Raw genomic sequence first — 23,468 nt, 5'->3', positions numbered from 1 at the left:
CGCTAATCAAATACCAAAAGTTCGGATCGACTAGAGCATGCTCCAGGTTCACTCATCTCTAAAAATAACCAATAACAGAGGGCAATGGGCTAAATCTGCAGGCAACATAGATTTGGCTGAGAACCAAATTACAACTTACTGTCCCATGGCGTTATTGACGGAATGAATAGTCTATCTGCGAGAGATGGCACAGATCTCAAAAGGTTTGGGTGCGTTTGTAATCCCCACTCTAGGGGTGAGATCCAGTATGGCTCCAGGTACAGGCTTGAAAGTGAAGTTTTGTAATAGTGTTGTAAAGAACAGAAATAGCTCCATTTTAGCCAAGGTTTTACCAGCACAGCTTCTCTTACCTATAAGGAAGATCAGAAAACGTTGGTAGAAGATTGATCACCTCAGATTACAAATGGATGGCAAGATTCTATAAATATTTAGTTTAACGCTTTGAGGATTTAATCTATTACAGTTAACACTTGTTATTCGGGTGGTTTTTACTTTGCTTCTACATGGACAGATAAACAGCTTTGTTTGCCCAGATTTAAGGTTCCTACCCTAGTCCTAAAATTTCACACATAATCCCTGCCAATCCATCTTCTGCCAGGTGGTTCATGGAGTTTATATGCAGACTCAAGTCCTCAGCAGGGGTTTTGACCCACCTGAAAACCTGTAGTAGAAAACTCACAATTGGACTCAGCCCCTGATACCTAAGGCTACGTTTACACGAAACGATAATTCGCCCAATCGTACGATTAATGATGTTGGAGTAACATTTTTTTTTATTTATAACGATCAGCGTTTAGACTGTACGATATATCGTACGGAAATTCGTTTTGCTATCACTTAAGCCTATCTCACACATTGGTTAAATTGGCGAACAACTGTTTACACGGAACGATCTGCGAATTTTTTTGCGAACGATCAACGACTATTTGAGAACTTGTTGAAAGATCAAAATGAACGATTTCTCGCTCGTTGTTTAATCATTCGCTACTTTTACACGTACAATAACCGTGCAAGTTCGATCGTTATGCGAATTTGCACGATAATCGTTCCGTGTAAACGCAGCATGAGAGGTCCAAGAGCCCCTCTCAATTATTAGAATATACTAGTTCATGGTAAGTGAGGAGTACCAATCAAGGTAGTTCGTTGCAACAGAAAGCTAAGATCTTTAGAAGTCACCCTCCTGATGAAACCCATGGGTCTTCCTAAAGGAAAAGACCATTAGGGTGAGAATCTAATGGTGAGGTACAGGCAGATCAGAAATTTATTATAGGGATGTAGACCATGTGGGAATTGGTTGCACATCCAGAATCATCCTAAGGGCCCTATTACACAGGCCGATTATCGTGTGAAAAATTGTTATATCGTTCGAATTTAAACAATAATCGTTCCGTGTAATTGCAGGCAACAATCGAAAAATCGTTCATGTGTAGTTGATCGTTGATTTAGATCTGAACCTAAAATTATCGTTTGTCGTTCGCTGTAATTCCACATTCATTCGCTCAAGTTCCGCATTTTTTAACTAATCGTTCAGTGTAATTGCACATTGTTCATTGTTTTGCTGGGATCAGACGGAATAAACAATCATAGTAACTATTGCAGTAACTAGCGACTATTGTTCTGTGTTATATGGTGAATGATTTCAGGTTAACTATAAACAGTTTCGTTTGCGATCGTTAATCGTTAAAAATCACTCCGTGTAATAGTACTGTGTAATAGTACCCTATGACCATTACACAATTGCGTTGAGACCATTTTTGGCCAGTGGTAAAGGGAACCTGTCACCCCCCATGCCGGGGCAGAGCCCGGCCGACCCCGGTGTAGACCCATATACTTACCGCTTCCACGAAGTCCCGGTCCCGCTGCTGAGAAATCCCCGTCCAAAGCCGCGCTCATCAGAGATGAGTCAAACGCCCATGGAGAATGACGGCTCTGAACGACCGCTGCGAGTATGTAATTCTGCCAGCCCCTTAACCCGCTCTGCTGTGTCTGTATATACATTTCCTGTCCTCGCTGCACGGGGTCCCGCTGTCCTGCTCTCCCGCCCGGCCATTCAGTGGCTGCGGCCTGGCAACACACTGATAGGCCGGGCAGGAGAGCAATACGCCGGGATCCCATGCAGGAGACAGGTTATGTATATACAGACACAGCAGAGCGGGAGCTGAAGGGGTTAAGGAGTCGGCAAAATCACATACACGCAGCGGTCGTTCAGACCGCTGCGAGTATGTAGTGACAGTGAACTGCCAGGACCTTCCAGACTCGCAGCGAGATTTACGCTGTGAGTCTGTACGTGTGAACTGACCCTTAAAAGGATAAATCTAAACAGTGGTCACCTGGACGTTCATTACGTAACTAATATTATAAAAAAATGAATGCACTATGTTACCTATAGAAAATGGCATGAAGGCCTCACTCTTTTTAAAATTTCCTTTTGAGTCAAGAAAGTGTTCGGGATAAAACTCATACGGCTTCTGAAAGAACGATTTCTCTCTAAATATAGAGTGCAGCAATGGGAAAACAACAGTGCCCTGAAGGGGAAAAACCCAGTCATGATGTATGAATAACAAAGGTACTAAGATATCATAGAAAAGTCAGCAACATAAGCAGATAAAAGAACAACCCATTACAGGTTAGTGTTATACTACTGCAGATTCATTTGTATTTCATAACTTTAACACCCAGGCACCCATTCCTCAACTGAACCAGCCCATGAGCAGCATTTGAAGTCCAGATGTTTGTGTAGTATAGAGGATGTGTCCTGTGTGGTGTATAGAGGATGTTTCCTGTGTGGTATAGTGTAGAGGATGTGTCCTGTGTGATGTAATATATAGAGGATGTGTCCTGTGTGGTGTAGTATAGAGCAGTGCTACTCAAACTGTGAGGCGGGCCTCACTAGTGAGGCGCCCCCTAGTTGTTGGTGAGGCCCAGCTGGGGAGCCAGTTTTCACAAAGTAACTATGTTCTGCAAAGTTGTGACTGTTTGCAAAAATCTCCATTTTACCAACATTATTAATTTATTTCGTAGTTGCTTTATTAGTATATAGAGCTTGGGAGATGGGTAAAAGGTAGCCCTAGCATTATTTAAATGGACTTCAACCACAGATAGTGGGGCCCAGGCACCCTCTTGGTCAGTCTGGTGAGGCCCAAGCATTGCCTTGATCTGTTGAGTGAGGCTCCAGTAAAAAAAAGTTTGAGAAGCACTGGTATAGAGGATCTGTCAGCTCTCCTATGTTGTGTTGTGTAGTATAGAGGATATTATGACCTGGCTAGATGCAGAAGAAAAGCAAATGTTAGTGACCCCGATAAGGGAAGACTTACGAAAATAACAGTGTTTTAATCACTTATCCAGTCTACAGAGCACCTGTATTTAACTACCACTATATAGACACTGTATGCAGGTAATATTGACTTAATGTGTATAGCTTTTACATTTAGTAACAGCATGGTTGTACTTCATGACTGTGGTGTGGTGGTATTATTTGGTAACAGTATATTATCCAGTCATTATTTGGCAGTGATATATGTATCTCAATGTATTATTTGTCTTCTGTATATTAATAATGTTGGTGTTATTATACTGAATTTTGCCAGTAACAGAATTTTGGTAATAGTTATGATTGTTTCTTTTTTTTTATTGTAAAAAATATGGGAATTGGAGCCTTAATATATGTTTGGGGTACAACCAAGTCTCCATTGCAAACCATACAAAAAATACTAGAAACAGAAAGGACACATATAGACAGGTGCACACTTTTCCGCTCTTAGGGCCCTTCTACACTGGAAATCGTGTTGATAAGCTCTGGCGGATTCTGTGCGCGCTGCTGCTTAAACATCTGGCCATCACATAGGCTCCATGCTGTGGTCCGTTGGATTCCACCATCCGTCCAAAGAATTGACATGTCAATTTTTTATGCGCAGATGGCAGAATATGCCTGAATAGAATGGAGCCTATGGGACAGGCAGATCTTCAAGTAGGAGCGCACACGAAATCCCCTGTAGCTTATCCACGCGATTTCTGTAGTGTGCAAGGGTCCTTAGGCAGGTCCACATCATGATCCCTGGGTCATATTGTTCCATGTTATTTTCCACCTTCGCCTTATTTTACTTTTGTTTTGTTTTTTGTGTGTGAATTGATTATTTTGCATTTTTTAGTTTTTGTATTATAACTACTGATGAGTGAGTACTAAAATGCTCGGGTGCTCGTTACTTGAGACGAGTATCTCCCGATGCTCGGGTGCTCGTTTCGAGTAGCGAACCCTATTGAAGTTAACAGGAAACTCAAGCATTTTTGCAGGGGACCCAAGTTCGGTAGAGGGAAGGTCGTGTGAAAACCTGTCAACCTCAGAAAATGATGGAAACACAACGGAAATGCACAGGAAACAGCAGGGGCAGCATGTATGGATGCCTCTGAGGCTGCCTAATCGCACCATTATGCCAAATTCTGGCCTGGTTGAAACAGAGGTAGGCATATGAACCACCCAAAAACTCAGCCTGACACAGCATGACAATGAGAACACAGGGAACCATTAAAACAGAGGTAGCGTATGATGAACCACCCAAAAACCTTGACTGACACAGCATGGCAGTGAGGACACAGATAACCAATAAAAGTAAGGAAGCAAGTGAGCCTCCCAAAAAATTGGAGTGAGGCCAGGGGCTAGGATTTATAGTGGACACGAACCTAGGTGCTGACAGCTAACTGGCTAGGCCAACTTTCAGTCACCATCAAGGGTACACCTGATGCCGATCGACTGGGGGTGGTGAGGCCCTGGCCACGGCTACACAAAAAAAAAAAAAGATAACACAGCAGGCTGGTTGCCGGGGACGCGATCGGCAGGCCCCCAGCAACCAGTCCCGCTCCTCCGCAGACGTAGTGACGTTAGAGCATGGCAGTCAGGACACAGAGAACCATTAAAAGTGAGTGAGTTAGCAAGTGAGCCTCCCAAAAATTAGGTCAGACACAGCATGGCGGTGAGGACACAGAGAACCATTAGAAACAGAGGTATCATATGAACTACCCCAAAATTGAGCCTGACACAACATGGCAGTGAGGACACAGAGCCATTAAAAACAAAGGTAGCATATGGACCACCCAAAAACTTAGCCTCACACCACAGACCCAGACCAAGATGGACAATACAATCATCCAATAAAAATAGCCGGATTATGGCTAGATTAAGCCTCACCCCCTCATGCAGTTGTGCGTGAGAGCCATATCTTTAAAGGTAGGGACGAAGAATAACAATACAGTCTTCTTAAGAGGCCCCGGAACTTTCAATCCTTTAAAGAGTCTCTAAGAGAGGGCAAGTGCAGTAGCCTGTCTATTAAAAAGACCTGGTCAATCCTGCCTTCAAAAAGGCTACAACATCCAAGGAAGGTAGACGGTACTGGTGAAAGGTCTGGTTAATCCTGCCTTCAAAAAGGCTCCAACAACATCCAAGGAAGGATAGAAGCTACTGGTGAAAGGCCTGGTCAATCCTGCCTTCAAAATGGCTAATAAAACATCCAAGGAAGGATAGAAGTTAATGGTGAAAGACCTGGTCAATCCTGCCTTCAAAACGGCTAATACAACATCCAAGGAAGGATAGAAGCTACTGGTGAAAGGCCTGGTCAATCCTGCCTTCAAAATGGCTAAAACATCCAAGGAAGGTAGAAGCTACAAGTGAAAGGCCTGGTCAATCCTGCCTTCAAAATGGCTACATCGAAAAAAAGGTAGAAGGTACTGGTGAAAGGACGGCAGAGGACACCCGTAAGATGACATCCACAGATAATATGGTTCGACAAGACAAGGATGCTAAATTGAATTTAACTGTGAATTTGACTGTAGTAGTTGGGGTAACATTCCTTGCATAATGTGACTCCCCACTTCTCCCCCCACCGCTGTTTCGACTTTAAATTTGACTGTAGCAGTTGGGGTAACTTTCCCTGGTTGACTTCCCTGGTTGACTTAGTGAGCAAGTCAGCCAAATTGGGGTAGGTTTGAAGGAGCGGCAGCAACACTAGGTTGAAGAAGTGGGCCAGGCATGGTACAATGTGTGAGGCTGCCGAGTTGCAGAGCCACCACCAGGTTCCGCCCCTTGTCACACGCAGCCAAGCTCACTGCTAATTACACAGGATAATTAGTAGTAAGCTTGGATATGGCTTCAATAAGACATAAAAAAAAAAAAATTAACGTCAGCGCTGTCAGTTGACAGGCGGGTGCGCTTATCAGTGACTGATGATGCCACCAGCTGCACTGAAGACCTGCTCTGACAACATACTAGGGGCAGGGCAGCCCAGACCCTCCACGTAAGAAAGACAGAAATCTGGAAATATACTTTTTAGTGGTGGCTGCACCAATACACTCTGTGACACCCCCTTTACACTCTGCAAGCAGTAGTGAACTTAGATATGCCTTGCGTAAGAAATACAGAAATCAGAAAATATAGTAGAGGGCACACTAGTTTTGGGGGGGCTGTGAGATACAGTCTGGTGGTGGCTGCACCAATACACTCTGTGACACCCCCTTTACACTCTGCAAGCAGTAGTGAACTTAAATATGGCTTGAGTAAGAAAGACAGAAATCTGGAAATATACTGGTGGTCCCAATAGTTTTTGGGGGCTGTGAGATACAATCTGGTGGTGGCTGCACCAATACACTCTGTGACACCCCTTACAATGAGCAGTGAAGTTCTATGCAGGTGTACTACAAATCACAGCAATACAATGTACTACAGCAGCACCACCAGCCACAAAATCATAAACGAGTACACTGAGCACTTCTTAGAGGTGTGTATGCAACACCTTATGTCCCCTTTCTGCCAGCAGCCGATCACCACAGTGTGCTGCTGAATCGTGGTAGCAGCACTGCAAGTTACCAGCTGGGCTGTTTGGTTGTTTGGCTAGTATTCCCTGCCTACTGGAATGCTAATTCCCTCCCTAACGCTCTCCCTGACCAGCAGCACCTCTGTCCCTAATCTCTTCCAGCATACATGTGAGCCGAGCCTTGCCGGACGTGCTTTTTACATGGCAGGGTCATCTGATTTGGCCAACCAATCGCTGCTATCGACATGTATGGGTCCCACGTGATCACAGGATGTACCAAAGAGTCTCCTGCATGTTTATTGGCTGATAAATAGTGCCTAAACTTACAGGAAATGGATAATAAGAATTTCTCTAGTATCCCGAGATGCTCGTCTGAGTAACGAGTACCATCGAGTACCCTTATGCTCGAACAAGTACCAAGCTCGGACGAGCATGTTCACTCATCACTAATTATAACTTGTATTGTTTGTCTATCAGGAATATTTCGCGTTGCACTTTATTCTCTTGGGTGGTATATGCCAAGTGAATTTATACTTGATTATTGTACTTTGTAGTCATGGTGTTTACATGAATTTGGGCTCCTGAGACAGGGGGTACTTTATAGGTATCTTCCTATTGTAGTTGAATCTTAGTTACTCTTTAATTGTTTTTTTTAACCTTCGCAGGGTGTCATTATTTTTTGCAATAATTTTTGTGTCACATGCACCTTTCTAAATGTGTCCTTTCTGTTTCTACTATGTTTTATCTTTACTGTTAATATTCATCTTGGTATACTGATTGGTCAGTAACAGCATTGTGGTAATATGTGTGGTAACAGTATTTGTTTCTTGTATACTGGTGTTATTTGGCAACTGTATGAACCTCTACAATGCTGTGAAATGTGGATGAGGCCCCAAGGTATTCCAGTCTGATTTTCAGCTTACTGATGCCTCTAAGGACTCTCGGCTCCCAGGACACATGACCTTCCCATAGCTACGCTCCTGTTTTGAGGTGTTTATCATACAGATAAGCATTGTCTCTTACCTTTGGAATAAAATACCCTCTGAATGTGACATCTTGAGATGTTGCACGGGGAACATTAGTCGGTACAATATCTCCAAGCCGTTGAATTTCATGTATGACTGCATCTGTATACGGCATTTGTTTCCTATGCTCCATTTGAGGTTGGGCCGATCCAATCACTCTTTCAATTTCATTGTGCACTTTTTCTGCCAGGGAATGCATTAGATGTCACTTATTATTCAGGTTTTAAAATTTTCCTAGAATATTGGAATTCTTCCAAATTAATTTTTTAGTAATCGTTTCAGGTGTATCCTAAATTGGCCACAACTTTTGGAAGATTGATCACGAATAGAGATGAGCGAAGTGCTTCGCTCTGCTCATCATGCTGCACTGCTCTGATTTCTGCCACTCCTCCCAGGATGGTGGAAAATGCCGGATCCAATCCTGGGAAACTTCTCCCAGTTTCCCAGGATTGGATCCAGCTTTTCCCCGGAAACCATAGTGGAGTGGCAGGGAGCGGAACAGAGCGGATCGCTGATCAAACAAAGCTCATCTCTAATCACGAATCATAGAGACTGCCACCAATTGCTGTGTCGTATCTCCATAGTCATTCCTAGCACTAATACATTAGACGACTTGTTAATATGTAAATGAGGCTCAAGTGCTCAGGGGGGTTCTCCAGCATGGCAAGAGCCCACGTAAGTCCAGCCCATGGCCCCTCTATCTAATGGTTTTGAGACAGATGAGGTAGGCAGTTCAATCAAGGTACCGATTGAAAGAACATATCATGGTGTAAAAAATGACACCTCACACAGCCCCTCACACAGGATAAAAGAGCTATAAGCCTAGGAATGGATCAATTTTAAGAAACATATTTGTTAACAATAGTTAGAATTTTTTTAAAAGCCATCAGATAAGTTTTACCACAAGGCGAACGGCGTAAAAACAAATAACCCTCCAAATAAAAAAAAGTGTTTTTTGTTTTTTTTTATCAGTTTCACCACAGATTTAATTATTTTCTTGTTTTTTTTAATGAAAAAATTTAGCCTGTCATTGCAAAGTACAGCGCAAAAAATAAAAGCTCGTGGGTTTCTGGGTAAAAAAATCTAACTGCTATGGCCTTTTAAGCACAAGGAGGAAAAAACGAAACCGCAAAAATTTAAATTGGCCCGGTCCTCTAACAATTAAAAAAAAAGAAACTTTTATTATTCTAGTAACACTTGATCATTTTTCTTGGCCATAGTATCCCTAATCCTTATACATTTTATAAATATAAGTCTTACGTTGAATTTCTGGATATTTCATCATGAGCAGAAGTCCCCATCTCAGTGTGGTTGATGTGGTCTCCATCCCGGCAGCGAACAGGTTTCCTACCAGTACAGTCAGGTTGTCATTGTGGTAATACTCGGTGGATTCCGGCTTTCCCTGAACAATGCAAAAGACAAACATTTTTTTTCCATTCTCAACATCTGTCTTACTATGACTCAAATGAGGCAAATCATCCATAGAGCTAAGATTATTATTTGACCATGTATTTTTCGACCATGTATTTTTCAACTCCCCTGATGAACCTAATTTTTGAACCCTTTTTAGCAAACACGTCAGGATTTGCTATTACTGGCATTATTTCTTTATTTTTTTGGCCTTATGTTTTGGAATAGGGATTTCTCGAACAAACTATGTGATGCCCTACTCTCAGGTAGTGACAGCCTAGTGCTCTCTGGTGCCACCTCTGTCCATGTTATAGAAGTACGGTGAAAATTTATATAAGTATTGTATTGCCCCCACAAAAGTTATACAAATCACCAAAATACACAGGAGATGCTTATAAAGAGCTTTTTTCCCCTGCACTTACTACTGCATCAAGGCTTCACTTCCTGGATAACATGGTGATGTCACGATCCGACTCCCAGGGCTGTGGCTGCTGGAGAGGATGATTTCAGGGGGACACTGAGGGACACAGGGCACTGGAGGGACACTGAGCATCCCTCTGCCATCATCCTTTCCAGCAGTCACAGCCCGCACAGCTCAGGGGATTGGGTTGTGACATCACTATGTTATCCAGGAAGTGACATCACCATGTTATCCAGGAAGTGAAGCCTTGATGCAGTAGTAAGTGCAGGAAAAAAGCACTTTATAAGCATTTCCCATAATAAGTGTATATTAAGGATTTGTATAACTTGTGGGGGGCAATACAATACTTTGATAAACATTTTCACCAGACTTCTCCTTTAAGAACGGCCCAGAGCAGGAGAGGGTTTCTATGGGGATTTGCTTATTGCTCTAAACATTTCCTCTCACATACAGAAGTGGCAGCAGAGAGCACTGTGTCAGACTAGAAAAAATGCACCACATCCTGCAGGACATACAGCAGATAATACCGGTAGACTTGAGAAGTAATTTACAAATGTATATAACTTTCTGATACCAGTTAATTTAAAAATATATTTTCTCCCTTCAGAGTACCCCTTTAATGGTAAAGTGTCACTGTTGTTATCACTTTCAAAATCTAAATCAACAGTAGATGTGATATAATGCAAGTTTGCAATATACATTCGTAATTTTTTTGTTATCATGCTGTAAAAACAATCTGAACTTAGCAGAAATCCAGGTCCAGTCTCCTGAAGGCAGATTTTTAGACTTCCGCTAGTTGTAAAAAAACAGACTAAACACAGGAATTCCGGCTAGTACAGAGAGTCCATGACTGCCTTCTCTCTGTGAGCGCTCAGATGGCCTGGGATACCCAGGACTTCCTTTTTTCTGACGTTTTTTTTTTATTTTTTTATAGAAAAAGTCAAAACAGCAAGTGCGGTGTTTTCCATGATAAATAAAAATTGAAAGCTTGCTTTATATCTAGAGATGAGCGAACCGGGTTCGGGTTCGAGTCCATCCGAACCCGAACGTTCGGTATTTGATTAGCGGTGGCTGCTGAACTTGGATAAAGCTCTAAGGTTGTCTGGAAAACATGGATACAGCCAATGACTATATAAATGTTTTCCACATAGCCTTAGGGCTTTATCCAAGTTCAGCAGCCACCGCTAATCAAATGCCAAACGTTCGGGTTCAGATCGACTCGAGCATGCTCCAGGTTCGCTCATCTCTATTTATATCACACCTGCTGATTTAGATTTTGAAAGGTGTAACGACAGTGACACTTTAAACTTTGATACTAATAATCATTGAAATAATGTGTATCATACCTCTTGTTGCTTGGCTAGGAAAGCGTCAACAAGGTTTCTCTGGTTATTGACATCCAGTTCTTTCTTTTGCTTTGTAAATGTCGTTTTTAGAAATGCCTGAAACTCAGTGATGTTCTCAAAAATTGTTCGGTGAGGTCCAGGGAGCCAGCTCATCAATGTGGGGAAACTGTCATACAGCTTAATGCATAGATACAAAAGTCATCATGGAGACTTATAGTTATAGTCAAATTACCATAAACTACATACCCTATATGCAGCATTTAAATAGGCACGATGATTAAAAAAAAAATCGCATAACAGAGACATGTCAAAACATTAAATTGGTCGGGATCAGGAGAGCAAGCTAGGAAAAGCTTTAATTCCCCGTCTCACAATGACCTGTCCAGGCAATTTTTTTTTTTTTTTTTTTTTTATAGCAAATAAGGGTTTTACCAATAGGTATATATTTTAATTTAAAGGGGTTTTCTGGCACTTTTCAATAAACTAGCATTGCATTGACTTCTGTGTGTTGTATATTCTGTATAGACTTTCACACTTTAATATTCTGTATAGACTTTTACACATTCACTCTGCTTGTGATTTGGTGTGATGTCCCATTCCATATCTGTTTCCCGTTCCTTCCACATAACATGATCACAGGTGGGGTCGTCTGGTGGGTGGGACAAGTGTCCCACCCATGGATTGGCTAAAATTCCACACTGATGTTAGCTCTGCCCCCTGTAGGCGGAGCTAATATTAGAGCTCAGTAGAAGCAGAAAGGACAGTATGAAATGGAGCAGAGCAGGGACTGATAGTTTATTGATATATGGATAGATTTCAGACCATCATCCAGTGACCACAGCATGATATCTGTGTGTATAGAGTAACTATCCTGCCATATCTAGGCCTCCAGCAGTGCTATAGAGCTGTTATCTGTTATTTGTAACACTGATGTTATTAATTCCCCATTGTTCATGTTTATTTTCAAACTTTTAAAGGAGAAGTCCGGCAACATTTTTTATTAGAGTATTGTATTGGCCCCCAAAGGTTATTCAAATCACCAATATACACTTATTACGGGAACTGCTTATAAAGTGCTTTTTCCCTGCACTTACTACTGCATCAAGGCTTCACTTCCTGGACAAAATGGTGATGTCATGACCCGACTCCCAGCGCTGTGCGGGTTGTGGCTGCTGGAGAGGATGATGGCAGAGGGATGCTCAGTGTCCCTCCAGTGCCCTGTGTCCCTCAGTGTCCCCCTGCCATCATCCTCTCCAGCAGCCACAGCGTGCACGGCTCTGGGAGTCGGGTCGTGACATCACCATTTTATCCAGGAAGTGAAGCCTTGATTCAGTAGTAAGTGCAGGGAAGAAAGCACTTTATAAGCATTTCCTGTAATAAGTGTATATTGGTGATTTGTATAACTTTTGGGGGGCAACACAATACTTGAATAAAAATTTTCGCTGGACTTCTTTAATATAAATAAACATACATAATGCATTAAATAATACAAGTCTGACTTACCCTGACCCATGGTGTTCCCGACAGTCTTGTATTTTCATTGGTTAAAGTCATAATCCTCTGTATGGTTGGATCCTCATAGTCAAATCTATGACTGTGCAGTATGGACACAATGATATTGGCAACGGCTGCATTAATACTGGTCAAAATATCAAATGGTTTTCCTGAAAATTTTTAAAATCTATATCAATTAGAAAATTTTCCTGCAAATGTATATATACATTCCTGACTGAGAGGCTTAAGATATGTGCGGGACCACTGCAGTGTGAGCGGGCCTGCACACAGTGTGTCCTGACCTGTGGATAATGACAGGCAGCTGCGATCCCGTAGCTGCCTTTCATTTACCTCCTAAAAGCAGCGTTTAAGGAAGTCAGTGACAGGTTAAGCATCTGTCACTGATGAAGACCCCTGCAGCCATGGTGTGGGGGTCCCGATCACTTGTGGTGTTCTGTAGATAGTCTGCTCCCAGTCAGACTCTATGTACAGATCGACGATTGTACTGATGTACAGTATGCTATGCCATAGCACAGATCAGTATATGCAATCTTATAATTTAAATGTTTAACTATAAAAAAAAGTGTAAAAAAAAGTTTTTAAAAGTATAAAAAAAAAAACTATAAAAGTTGAAAATACCTCCACTGTCCCCTCTATTAAAATATAACATTTTTGTTCCTGGGCGTAAACGGAGAAAAAAAAACAGGATTGCTGTTATTTTAAAACTTATATAAAGAAAAGAATGTATGAAAAGCGATCCAAATTTTTGTTTTACACCAATATGATACTAATAAAAACTAGTGATCATGCCGCAAAAAAATGACACCCCAATCAGCCCTGTAGGTGGAAAAATAAAAGCGTTATATGGCTCTTAGAAGGCGGAGAGGAACATTGCATTAATTCGACCAGGACACCCAGGCATCAAGGACTTCGGTCATGAAGGGGTTAATAGTATGTCAAAGGATAAATTAAAGCCAAGGAATAAAACTAGCTTTTTGCCAAGAGGTGCAAGATTTGCTGTCACACTCAGGCTATGGAGTCTGATGAGTTCCCTGCATCCTATCTAAGACCAGTTCTATATAGTTCAGGGGTTCTGTGTTCCAGATTTTGCAGTAAGCGGACAGCAGCCTCAAATCTAGACATTATCTATTCTGCTATGCAACAAATGAAAAGACACACGTAGACATATAGGGGGAGATTTATCAAACATGGTGTAAAGTGAAACTGGCTCAGTTGCCCCTAGCAACCAATCAGTCTAAGTCTGAGGAATGAAAGGTGGAATCTGATTGGTTGCTAGGGGCAACTGAGCCAGTCTCACTTTACACCATGTTTGATAAATCTCCCCCATAAGGTCCCTTTTTCAATTTTCTTGCTTTTTAGTACATTTTCATTACACATATACTGCAACATTTCAACAACATCATGGATAGTAAATAACATATCACCCAGTGCAGATATGAAGGCAGAGTCTCTATTAGGAAGGTGTCATTACAGGATTTATCCACCTGAGAACTAAAAAATTAAATGCTAGCTCCTCAGTATTTTGAGCCATCTCCTGTCATTTCCCATCATGCATCTCCCTAACTAGTCAGTTTGTGTGTACTTGCCCCCTTAGCTTTCTTTCCTGCCCGCTGCTGTCATTACTATTGCACAATAAATGCAGGACTTTTTTTTTTTTCACTGATTTTGCATCACATCACCTCAGTATGTATTCCATACTAGCTGATGATGTAGCAGAGCTGACACACGCATGGTGTAGCTGTGTGCTGCATAATGGTCATCTGTTTACCGGGGGGTGTAGTATAGGTTTAGATCTCTGCTCGCTGACTGAATTAAAACATTCTAGTCTATCCAAACTCTTAAGGACATCCATAACACTTACAATATGTTAAGCTGTGACACAAAGACAGGTACATATACCGGCATTCACTCACAGCAAGCAGAGATAGAACTATAAATTTCTATATTACAAAGACCTAGGCTTCGTAAGTCTATGGAAGCAGCACATTCACTGGCAGTGATCAGGTACAGATGAGATCTCCTAGCGTTGTCAGAGTGGACAGAAAAAATAAATTTAGGGGACAAACACATTTGCCGGATCCACAGCGAGTCCTCTAGCTGCGTATTTGCAGCGAGACTCGCTGCGGACCCCGGCCCTATTCTTTCAATGTTAAACAAAATCGCAGCAGCCCGCCCCGTTAACCCCCCGGCCGCCGGAGCATATACTTTACCTGATCCCGGCTCCGGCTTGCTTCGGCAGTTTCTGGAGTCTTCAGCAAGCCGGAGCCGGGATCAGGTAAAGTATATGCTCACTCCAGTGCCCCCCTGCAGCCCCGAGAGGACTCGCTGCGGATCCGGCAAGTGTGTTTGTCCCCTTAGACATCTAGAGCGGCTAAGAATAAGAAAAAACAGGGTAAGGTTGCAAGATAGGGTATACATTAGACATAGGGTTGTATAGGGAAGGGGGATTGTTTAGAATATTGTTTTTGTTACCCAGATAACCCCTTTAAGCTGAACTCCAGAGTTTCAGATCGCGTTTCAAGTGTCTATACAGAGAAGTAGACATCAGCATGGAACTTTTGTGCTCTTCCAGCAACGTTTCAAGGGTCAACGCCCCCTTTCTAATGCATAACGTCCGTGCACACCACCACCATAACATCCGGCAACATCTTGCAAGACTATGGCTGTAACAATAAAATCAAGTGTCAGATAACACCTAATTTCTCAATTAGAGAAATTCTGTGTAATTTAACACTTGATTATATCATTACAGCCATAGTCTTGCGAGAATTCAGATTGCAAATTCCCATAGAAAACCTTTCCTTCTCTGGACAGTCTGGGACAGAAATGGCAGCAGAGAGCACAGTGTCCAACTGAAAAAACAACATTTCCATACAGCAGCTGATAAGTATGGGAAGACTTGCGATTTTTAAATAGAAGTAAATTACAAATCTATATAACTTTCTGAAACCAGTTAATTTGAAAGAAAAAGATTTTCCTTGGATAAACCCTTTAAGAGTAGACGTAAACACCTCACCTCACCTTCATAGGATCTGAACTTCTGCACCAAGCACTCAGCCTCCTCAATGATCTTGTCTTCTATGGCTCTCCTCCCCATCCCATAGTCCCGTAGTGTGGAAAGTGTAAATCTTCTCATCACTTTCCAGTTCTCTCCATTGGAAAAGACAACACCTTTAAAAATGAATACATGTTATATATCCATACCACATGGCATGGGCAAGCCCGTAGAAGACCTTTGCTCATCTGTTGTTATAAGGGGGAAGGGGTGCCAGAGAGCTATTAATGGGCTGTTTGTATAGAGCCATTGCCTCTACCTAACAGAGGGAGCCCCAGCACTTCAAGGGAGACTGTCACACCAGATTGGTGAATGTAATTAGCCACATGTGCTTAGGGCCCCATTCAGGTCAGTAAACTGGACCTGGATACAAGTAAGTATAGCTGTGTTTTAAAGCATGATCACTATAAATTGCAAACATGTTTTATTTCACATCCCCTGTTGATATAGATTTTGTAAGTTATAATGACTCATGCCCAAGAGGTATCAGCTTAGAATAAAAACAACAAAAAAAACTTGTTACCATTGTTCCCTAATAATTTTACAGTCACATGTCGAATGGGTCGATCAGAGAAGGCATCAGCGTGGTGGATGAGCGCTTCCTTAATAACTTCATAACCGCACAGGACCACTGTCTTTGTCATGCCTATGTCAACACTGAAGACTGGACCGTATGTCTTAGCAAGCTGTAAACACAAGATACTTCATGATTATATATATACTGTATATGTGTGTATATATATATATATATATATATATATTCATCACTTCTCTGCTCCGTTCCTTGCCTCCCATATAAGTCAGCGAGAAGAGAGTTTTCAGCACATGGCTGTTAGCCCTGTGAACAAATCCAATAGATGTGCGGCTCCCGATAAAAGAACCATGTAATGAGCTCCTTAATCCTAAAGTGATCAACTTCATTGGGCCCCCTATCCAATGCAGCCCTGTCTATATATACTCATTTTCCTTTTTCTCTATATTTTTATCTACAGAGCCATATAGGGGCTTGTTTTTTGCTGGACCAAATGCACTTTGTAACAACACCCTTCATTTTACCACAAAGGATACTGTTTAGACATTCACTGTTCAACCCTTTTAAAAGAGAAGTCTGTCGAAATTTTTTATTAAGGTATTGTATTACCCCCCAAAAGTTAAAAATCCCCAATATACACCTATTACAGGAAATGCACATGAAGTGCTTTTTTCCCTGCACTTCCTACTGCATCAAGGCTTCACTTCCTGGATAAAATGGTGATGTCACAGCCCGACTCCCAGAGCTGTGCGGGCTGTGGCTGCTGGAGAGGATGATGGCAGAGGGATGCTCAGTGTCCCTCCAGTGCCCTGTATCCCTCAGTGTCCCCCTGCCATCATCCTCTCCAGCAGCCACAGCCCGCACAGCTCAGGGAGTCTGGTCGTGACATCACTATTTTATCCAGGAAGTGAAGCCTTGATGCAGTAGGAAGTGCAGGGAAAAAGCACTTTATGTGCATTTCCTGTAATAAGTGTATATTGGTAATTTGTATAACTTTTGGGGGGCAATACAATACTTTAATAAAAAATTTCGCCGGACTTCTCCTTTAAGCGATTAAATAAAGCCGTCACCATTTTGACACATTTTGTTTTTGTGCATTCATTTTATAGTTTGTGTGGCCCTTGGAAATTTTACAGTTTGATAATATGGCCCTCAGGGTATGTGCACACTACGGAATTGGCAGATGACCCGTCGCGGATTACGACGCTCGCCCCCCGCTCACAGACGCGCGCATTTCCGTCTGTGCCATAGACTCCATTCTATGGTCGGGCAGATTCCCGCCGGAGTCTATGCCACGGGCAGAAATCTACCCGGGGCGAGCGGCGGAATCCATTGCGGGTCATCTGCTTGGATTCTGTAGTGTGCACATACCCTTAGCCTGGAAAATGTTTGAGCACCCCTTCTTTATATTATGACAGAATATGTATCCTACCTCCATGAATGTCTCGTGAGGTTTTGACATGTCGATAGAGAGAATATTGCCAATGATTGGCAAAGGTGTTGGTCCAGGTGGGAAGTTTTTATGATTTTCATGCTTCTTCCAAGCATTGACGAGAAATAGGATGATGAGGATGGACAAGAGAACAGTGACAAGGTCCATGATCTGCGAAATATAGAAAAGTCAAACAAGACACCTGCTAGAGAACCTCATAATACTTCAGCCGCTGCACAACATCATAATACACCGTCAGCTGATGTATCAATAACAGAGTTCTTAGCTGGGAAGATTACTGGCATCTTTGATATATGAATATAGGTGGAACTTGTGGGTGGCCTCAGGTGGTGCCTTCTGTCAGAAGGCAGGAGCACCCGGCTACATGGGGGGGTCTACATGGCCATTACCCACATAAACTTTGGGGGGAGCTATCATGGGGACTACCTACGTGGAGGATACATCTATTGCCTACCTGCACATTGAGTCTAACTACCACATGGATGCACAGAGGGGCCTATCTACTATATGGGAGTACAGAGGGGCCTAACTACTATATGGGAGCACAGAGGGGGCCTAATTAATATATGAGGGCACAGAGGGGCTTAACTACTATTTGGTTGTCTATTACTATAGTTTGCCTCAGGCAGCACAATTGCTTGTTTTACCACTGGTCCTGGGCACCAACACAAACTCTGTAACTGGTATCTGCTGGATCAGAAAGACTAAGGGCCAAATGTTACCTCTTTACCTCCTTAAAGGAGAAGTCCGGCCAAAATAAGTTTTGATATGTTATTACTTATGGAAAGTTATACAAATTTCTCATGTACATTAATTATGGGAAATGCACATATAGGGCTATTTTCCTTAATTTAGTAGATCAGGAAATGTTAGAATTCTCTCAGATCCAGTGACGTCACGACGAAAGGTGTAATTCCTATGGAGTGTCCAGCAGGGGACGCTCTCTATATAGAAGTCTATGGGACTTTATTGTTTCTATGGATTTCTATGTAAACTAATGTAATGTAGTGTACAGTATGCTTTATTGAATGAATACATCCATGGAGTACTTTAGGGAGCAAGTGTCCTTGCTCCCCAAAGTATTGCATAAATGTATTCAATCAGTACATTAGGATATCACAGTAAGCCCGCCGATCTGCCGCACTCCCGCCGATCCGGACTATATACACTGAACTACTGCTCCCATCATCTGCTCATAGTATGAGCAGGTGATGGGAGTAGTAGCTGGGTGATGGCTATCACTTGCCTGGCGCAGGGAGGAGCCGCTCATCACACAGGAGCGCTCCCCCTCTTTCTCCTTCCGTGATCCAGGGAACCTCCCCCCTATCCCAGGGCTTACTCCCCGCCTGGCCGCCGCTCTACCCCCACACATACCGGCTCCCGATGCTTCCTGGTGTCCGCACTGACCGTCCTCTGCCACACGTCCTGGCCAGGAAGCATCGGGAGCCGGTATGTGTGGGCGGAGAGCGGCGGCCAGGCGGGGAGTCAGCCCTGGGATTGGGGGAGGTTCCCTGGATCCCGGGAGGAGGAGGGGGGAGCACTCCTGTGTGATGAGCGGCTCCCCCCTGCGCCAGGCAAGTGATAGCCATAACCCAGCTACTACTCCCATCACCTGCTCATACTATGCGCAGATGATGGGAGCAGTAGTTCAGTGTATATAGTCCAGATCGGCGGGAGTGCAGCGGATCAGCGGGCTTACTGTGATATCCTAATGTACTGATTGAATACATTTATGCAGTACTTTAGGGAGCAAGGACACTTGCTCCCCAAAGTATTCCATAGATGTATTTATTCAATAAAGCATACTGTACAATACATTACATTAGTTTACATAGAAATCCATAGAAACAATAAAGTCCCATAGACTTCTACATATAGAGCGCCCCCTGCTGGACACTCCATAGGAATTACACCTTTCATCGTGACGTCACTGTATCTGAGAGAATTCTAACACTTCCTGATCTACTAAATTAAGGGAAATAGCCCTATATGTGCATTTCCCATACTTAATGTACATTGGAAATTTGTATAACTTTCCATAAGTAATAACATATCAAAACTTAATTTTGGCCGGACTTCTCCTTTAATGTCTGACCTGCATTAAATCTGTTAAAATAATTGTATGGCAGAGACAGTGACAGATAGCTGATAAGCCATGTGCATAAACAGTGCATGGTCCCCCTATAGTTCACCACAGAGCACTCCAGTAATGCTACGTTTACATAGAGCGATAATTCGCCCAATCGATCGTTTAACGATTTTGAAGCAACAATTTGGTTTTTGTAACAATCAGCGTTTAGACAAATAAATCGTTAGAAAAATTCGTAAGAAAAATCGTTAATGCGATCGTTTTTAAGATTGCTTAAGCCCATCTTTTACATAGGGTGAATCTTTGAAAGACTGTTTACATGAAACGATCTGCGAATTTTTTTTAGCGAACGATAAACGACTATTTGAGAACATGTTGAAAGATCAAAATAAACGATTTTTAGCTCATCGCTTGATCGTTTGCTGTGTTTATACGGAACGATTATCGATCAAATGCGATCGTTATTGTGAAAATTCGAACGATAATCTTTCCGTGTAAACGCAGCATAAGTCTTAACAATTCACCAATGTAACTCATTAGCTAAGTCCCTTCCATAGACAGTAAGAAGCCTGCTCCTCCTTCCATGGGAGTATCTGCCCCTGAGTAACTGCATAAATGGAATGTTCTTTAGGGTGCCTTCACACCTACCGACTCGCAGCATTAATAACGCTGCGAGTCGGCTAGGTCCTGGCAGATCACTGTCAGTACATACACGCAGCGGTCTGAACGACCGCTGCGTGTATGTAAATCTGCTGGCTGCTTAACCCCTTCTGATGCCGGCCGCCTCCCGCTCCACTCTGTATACATACCTCCTCGCTCCACGGGGTCCCGGCGTCCTGCTCTCGCGCCCAGCCAATCAGTGTTTTGCCCTGCCGCAGCCACTGATTGGCCGGGCGGGAGAGCAGGACGCCGGGACCCCGTGGAGCGAGGAGGTAATGTATACAGAGCTGAGCGGGAGGCGGCCGGCCGGCATCAGAAGGGGTCAAGCAGCCGGCAGATTTACATACACGCAGCGGTCGTTCAGACCGATGCGTGTATGTACTGACAGTGATCTGCCAGGACCTAGCCGACTCGCAGCGTTATTAACGCTGCGAGTCGGTAGGTGTGAAGGCACCCTTAAAGTCAGTCATGTTTGGTGGGGGAAAAAAACTTTGTAACTTACTTAGTGCAGTGTGAAGAGTTCAGTAGATACTGTTCAGCGGTGAAGTCAGTGTTCTTTTATCCTTCCACTATAAAATACTTGGCTTTTAAGCTCTAAGAGAATCATTAGACCAGGTGATTGCACCACAAGGGATTGCATAACTCCAGGAGAACTGGCTTCACCCCACAATACAGTCTGCATGAAAACATGAGGAAACTTGCCAGTCTTTTAATAAATGGGGTTATCCAGGTTTAGGCCATGTTTGGTCAGTATTCTGTGACCAGAACCAGAAGTGGCATTTCATGAAAAAGAGAAAGTGGAGGCACTCATCGTCTAAAAATCTTTCTTTATTGGTTCATCTTCATTAAAAGAACAGGCAAGGTGTGTAGCAACCGGCGGGTGTCTGAAGAATCGCGCATGCGCGCGGGAAACAGCTGTCGCACGATCAGCTGCTGAGCGGCGTCCCCGCCGACTGCTACACACTCTGCCTGTTCTTTTAATGAAGATGAACCAATAAAGAGATTTTTAGACGGTGAGTGCCTCCACTTTCTCTTTTTCATGAAATGTTACTATTATTGCTGCCACTGCACCTCCGTGGAAGAGCACCACCATTATGTCGCAACATTCAGCCTAGAACCACTGTTGCACATGGTTAATTAGTGCCGGTCCGCTGTATCTTTCCTAAGAGGTGAGAACCAGATGTGGATTGAAAACACAGAAAGGCTATATGTGTACACACTTCTGAAATTTAGTGGATGGCCGCCATTTAATGGCAAATAACAGCGGTTAATTCAAAACAACTGCCAATGTTTTGAAATAACGGGCGTTATCTGCCATTAACCCCTTAAGGAAAAAGCCTTAAATGGCCTTAAGGACCAGGTTAATTTACATTTTTTTGCATTTTTGTTTTTTTTTCCTCGTCTTCTAAAAGCTATAACTCTTTTATTTTTCCACCTACAGGACCATGTGAGAACTTGTTTTTCAGGAAAAAGGGTACTTTGTATTGGCCCCTTTCAATCTACCATAAAACTAATAATGGAACCCCCAAAATATCATTTATGGGTTGAATTTGGGACAAATAATGCAATTACGCACATTTTGTGACCCGGTGTCCTGTGTTTTTGCATTTGTGTGGTCATCAGTGTTTTGTCCATAACAAATCCTTTATATCTCACCACACAGACCCTGGTTCATGTGCCTGTGTTAAAGTATGTTTTTATATATATATATATATATATATATAGTTTTATGAACATAAATAAAGATGTTTTCGTAATTTTTCCCTACAAACGCCTTTCTTTGTTTTTTTTGTAGACTTTTTTTTAACAAGGCGCAATGTTAGGATGTGTCTTCAATTGTGACGTTGTGTATGTGACTTTTATTTTGTCATGTAAATGATATGACCATATAATTTATAAAGTGACATGTCTGTAACAGCTATATGCTGTGTAATGTCCGAGGAGGCGGAGCATCATAGATGGACTCAGAGAAACCAAACATGGTAATTATGCTCCGCCCCCTCAGGCCCAAGCCATAACACTAACGCACTATGCAAAATGCAAAACCCCAACTACTAGTTTTTACTGGAATGTTCTTTTAGGGTGCCTTCACACGTACCGTATCGCTGCGTTTTTGGTGCGTTTTTACATGCGCGTTTTTATTCCCCAATGATTTTCCATGTGAAAATCAAAACTCGCATGTAAAAATCGCACCAAAAACGCAGCGATACGGTATGTGTGAAGCTACCCTAAAGGTGCCTTCACACGTACCGTATCACTGTGTATTTATCGCATGAAACTCGCACGAAAGTAGCTGCGTTTTTGTGGTGTTAAGCTCTCCTGTGAAAATCAAAACTCGCAAGTAAAAATCGCATCAAAATCGCACCAAACACGCAGCGAGAATACACATACATTGACTTTATAGCAATCAGTATCACTGTGGATTTATGTGCGAGAAACTTGCAGCGATAAATAGGCAGCGATACGGTACGTGTGAAGGCACCCTTAAAAATCGGAATATTTTACTTTTGGTCATTACTATGATACATGAGAACAGTTTGTTATTTGTACACATGTACACAAAGCAAGCTTCACCTTTCCTCTACCAAGTGTCATTATGTCCTGGTTGAGAACTCGTATCAACTTCCCTCTAATAGATAAACTTGGATCACCTCTTATTTTTCTATTTCTATTACTCAGTCTTGTTGTTTTGTTGCTGAGCTGTCACTTGGCATCTGTAATAGGCTACAGGAGTGGTTTGATGCCAGCTGTATACAAGCACACCACTAGGGCTCCAGTATAAAATTTGTTAGGGTCCACCTCAGTTGACTGCTCCATCCCCCTAATTGTAGGGGTGCAATCTGGCTTGTTCTGGACAGTTTTCTAAAAATGCTTAATAGAACAGCAGCGGGTTCCCTACACATCAGTTATACACTGCTCAAAAGAATAGAGGGAACACTCAAATAATGCCTCCTAGATCTGAATGAATGAAATCTTCTCATTGAATACTTTGTTCTGTACAAAGTTGAATGTGCTGACGACAAAATCTTACAAACATCATCAATAGAAATCACATTTATCACCCAATGGAGGCCTGGATTCTGAGTCACACATAAAACTATAGTGGAAAAACACCCTTCAGGCTGATCCAACTTTGATGTAATGTCCTTAAAGCGACTCTGT

General features: G+C 42.5%; 1 protein-coding gene across 2 annotated transcripts in view; it reads right to left on the bottom strand.

Moving 5' to 3' along the window:
- LOC138796067 (cytochrome P450 2C14-like) overlaps positions 1-20,874 on the bottom strand; it is a 29,449-nt gene extending 8,575 nt beyond the window's left edge. For both annotated transcript variants that reach the window (XM_069975964.1, XM_069975966.1), the window contains exons 1-10: positions 20,809-20,874; positions 17,537-17,707; positions 16,096-16,258; positions 15,539-15,688; positions 12,506-12,666; positions 11,003-11,179; positions 9,086-9,227; positions 7,824-8,008; positions 2,384-2,525; positions 140-350 (exon numbers count right to left, since the gene is read on the bottom strand). In XM_069975964.1, coding sequence (XP_069832065.1) covers positions 172-350; positions 2,384-2,525; positions 7,824-8,008; positions 9,086-9,227; positions 11,003-11,179; positions 12,506-12,666; positions 15,539-15,688; positions 16,096-16,258; positions 17,537-17,704 — 1,467 coding nt within the window. In that variant the 5' untranslated portion in view covers positions 17,705-17,707; positions 20,809-20,874 and the 3' untranslated portion in view covers positions 140-171. The remainder of the gene's footprint in view (positions 1-139; positions 351-2,383; positions 2,526-7,823; positions 8,009-9,085; positions 9,228-11,002; positions 11,180-12,505; positions 12,667-15,538; positions 15,689-16,095; positions 16,259-17,536; positions 17,708-20,808) is intronic.
- Positions 20,875-23,468: the final 2,594 nt, after the last annotated feature.

This window comes from Dendropsophus ebraccatus, chromosome 6 (genome assembly GCF_027789765.1).
Source record: "Dendropsophus ebraccatus isolate aDenEbr1 chromosome 6, aDenEbr1.pat, whole genome shotgun sequence".
NCBI classification, from domain to species: Eukaryota; Metazoa; Chordata; class Amphibia; order Anura; family Hylidae; genus Dendropsophus; species Dendropsophus ebraccatus.
Note: the sequence above shows the minus strand (reverse complement) of the source record. Positions and strands in the feature narration are given on the sequence as shown.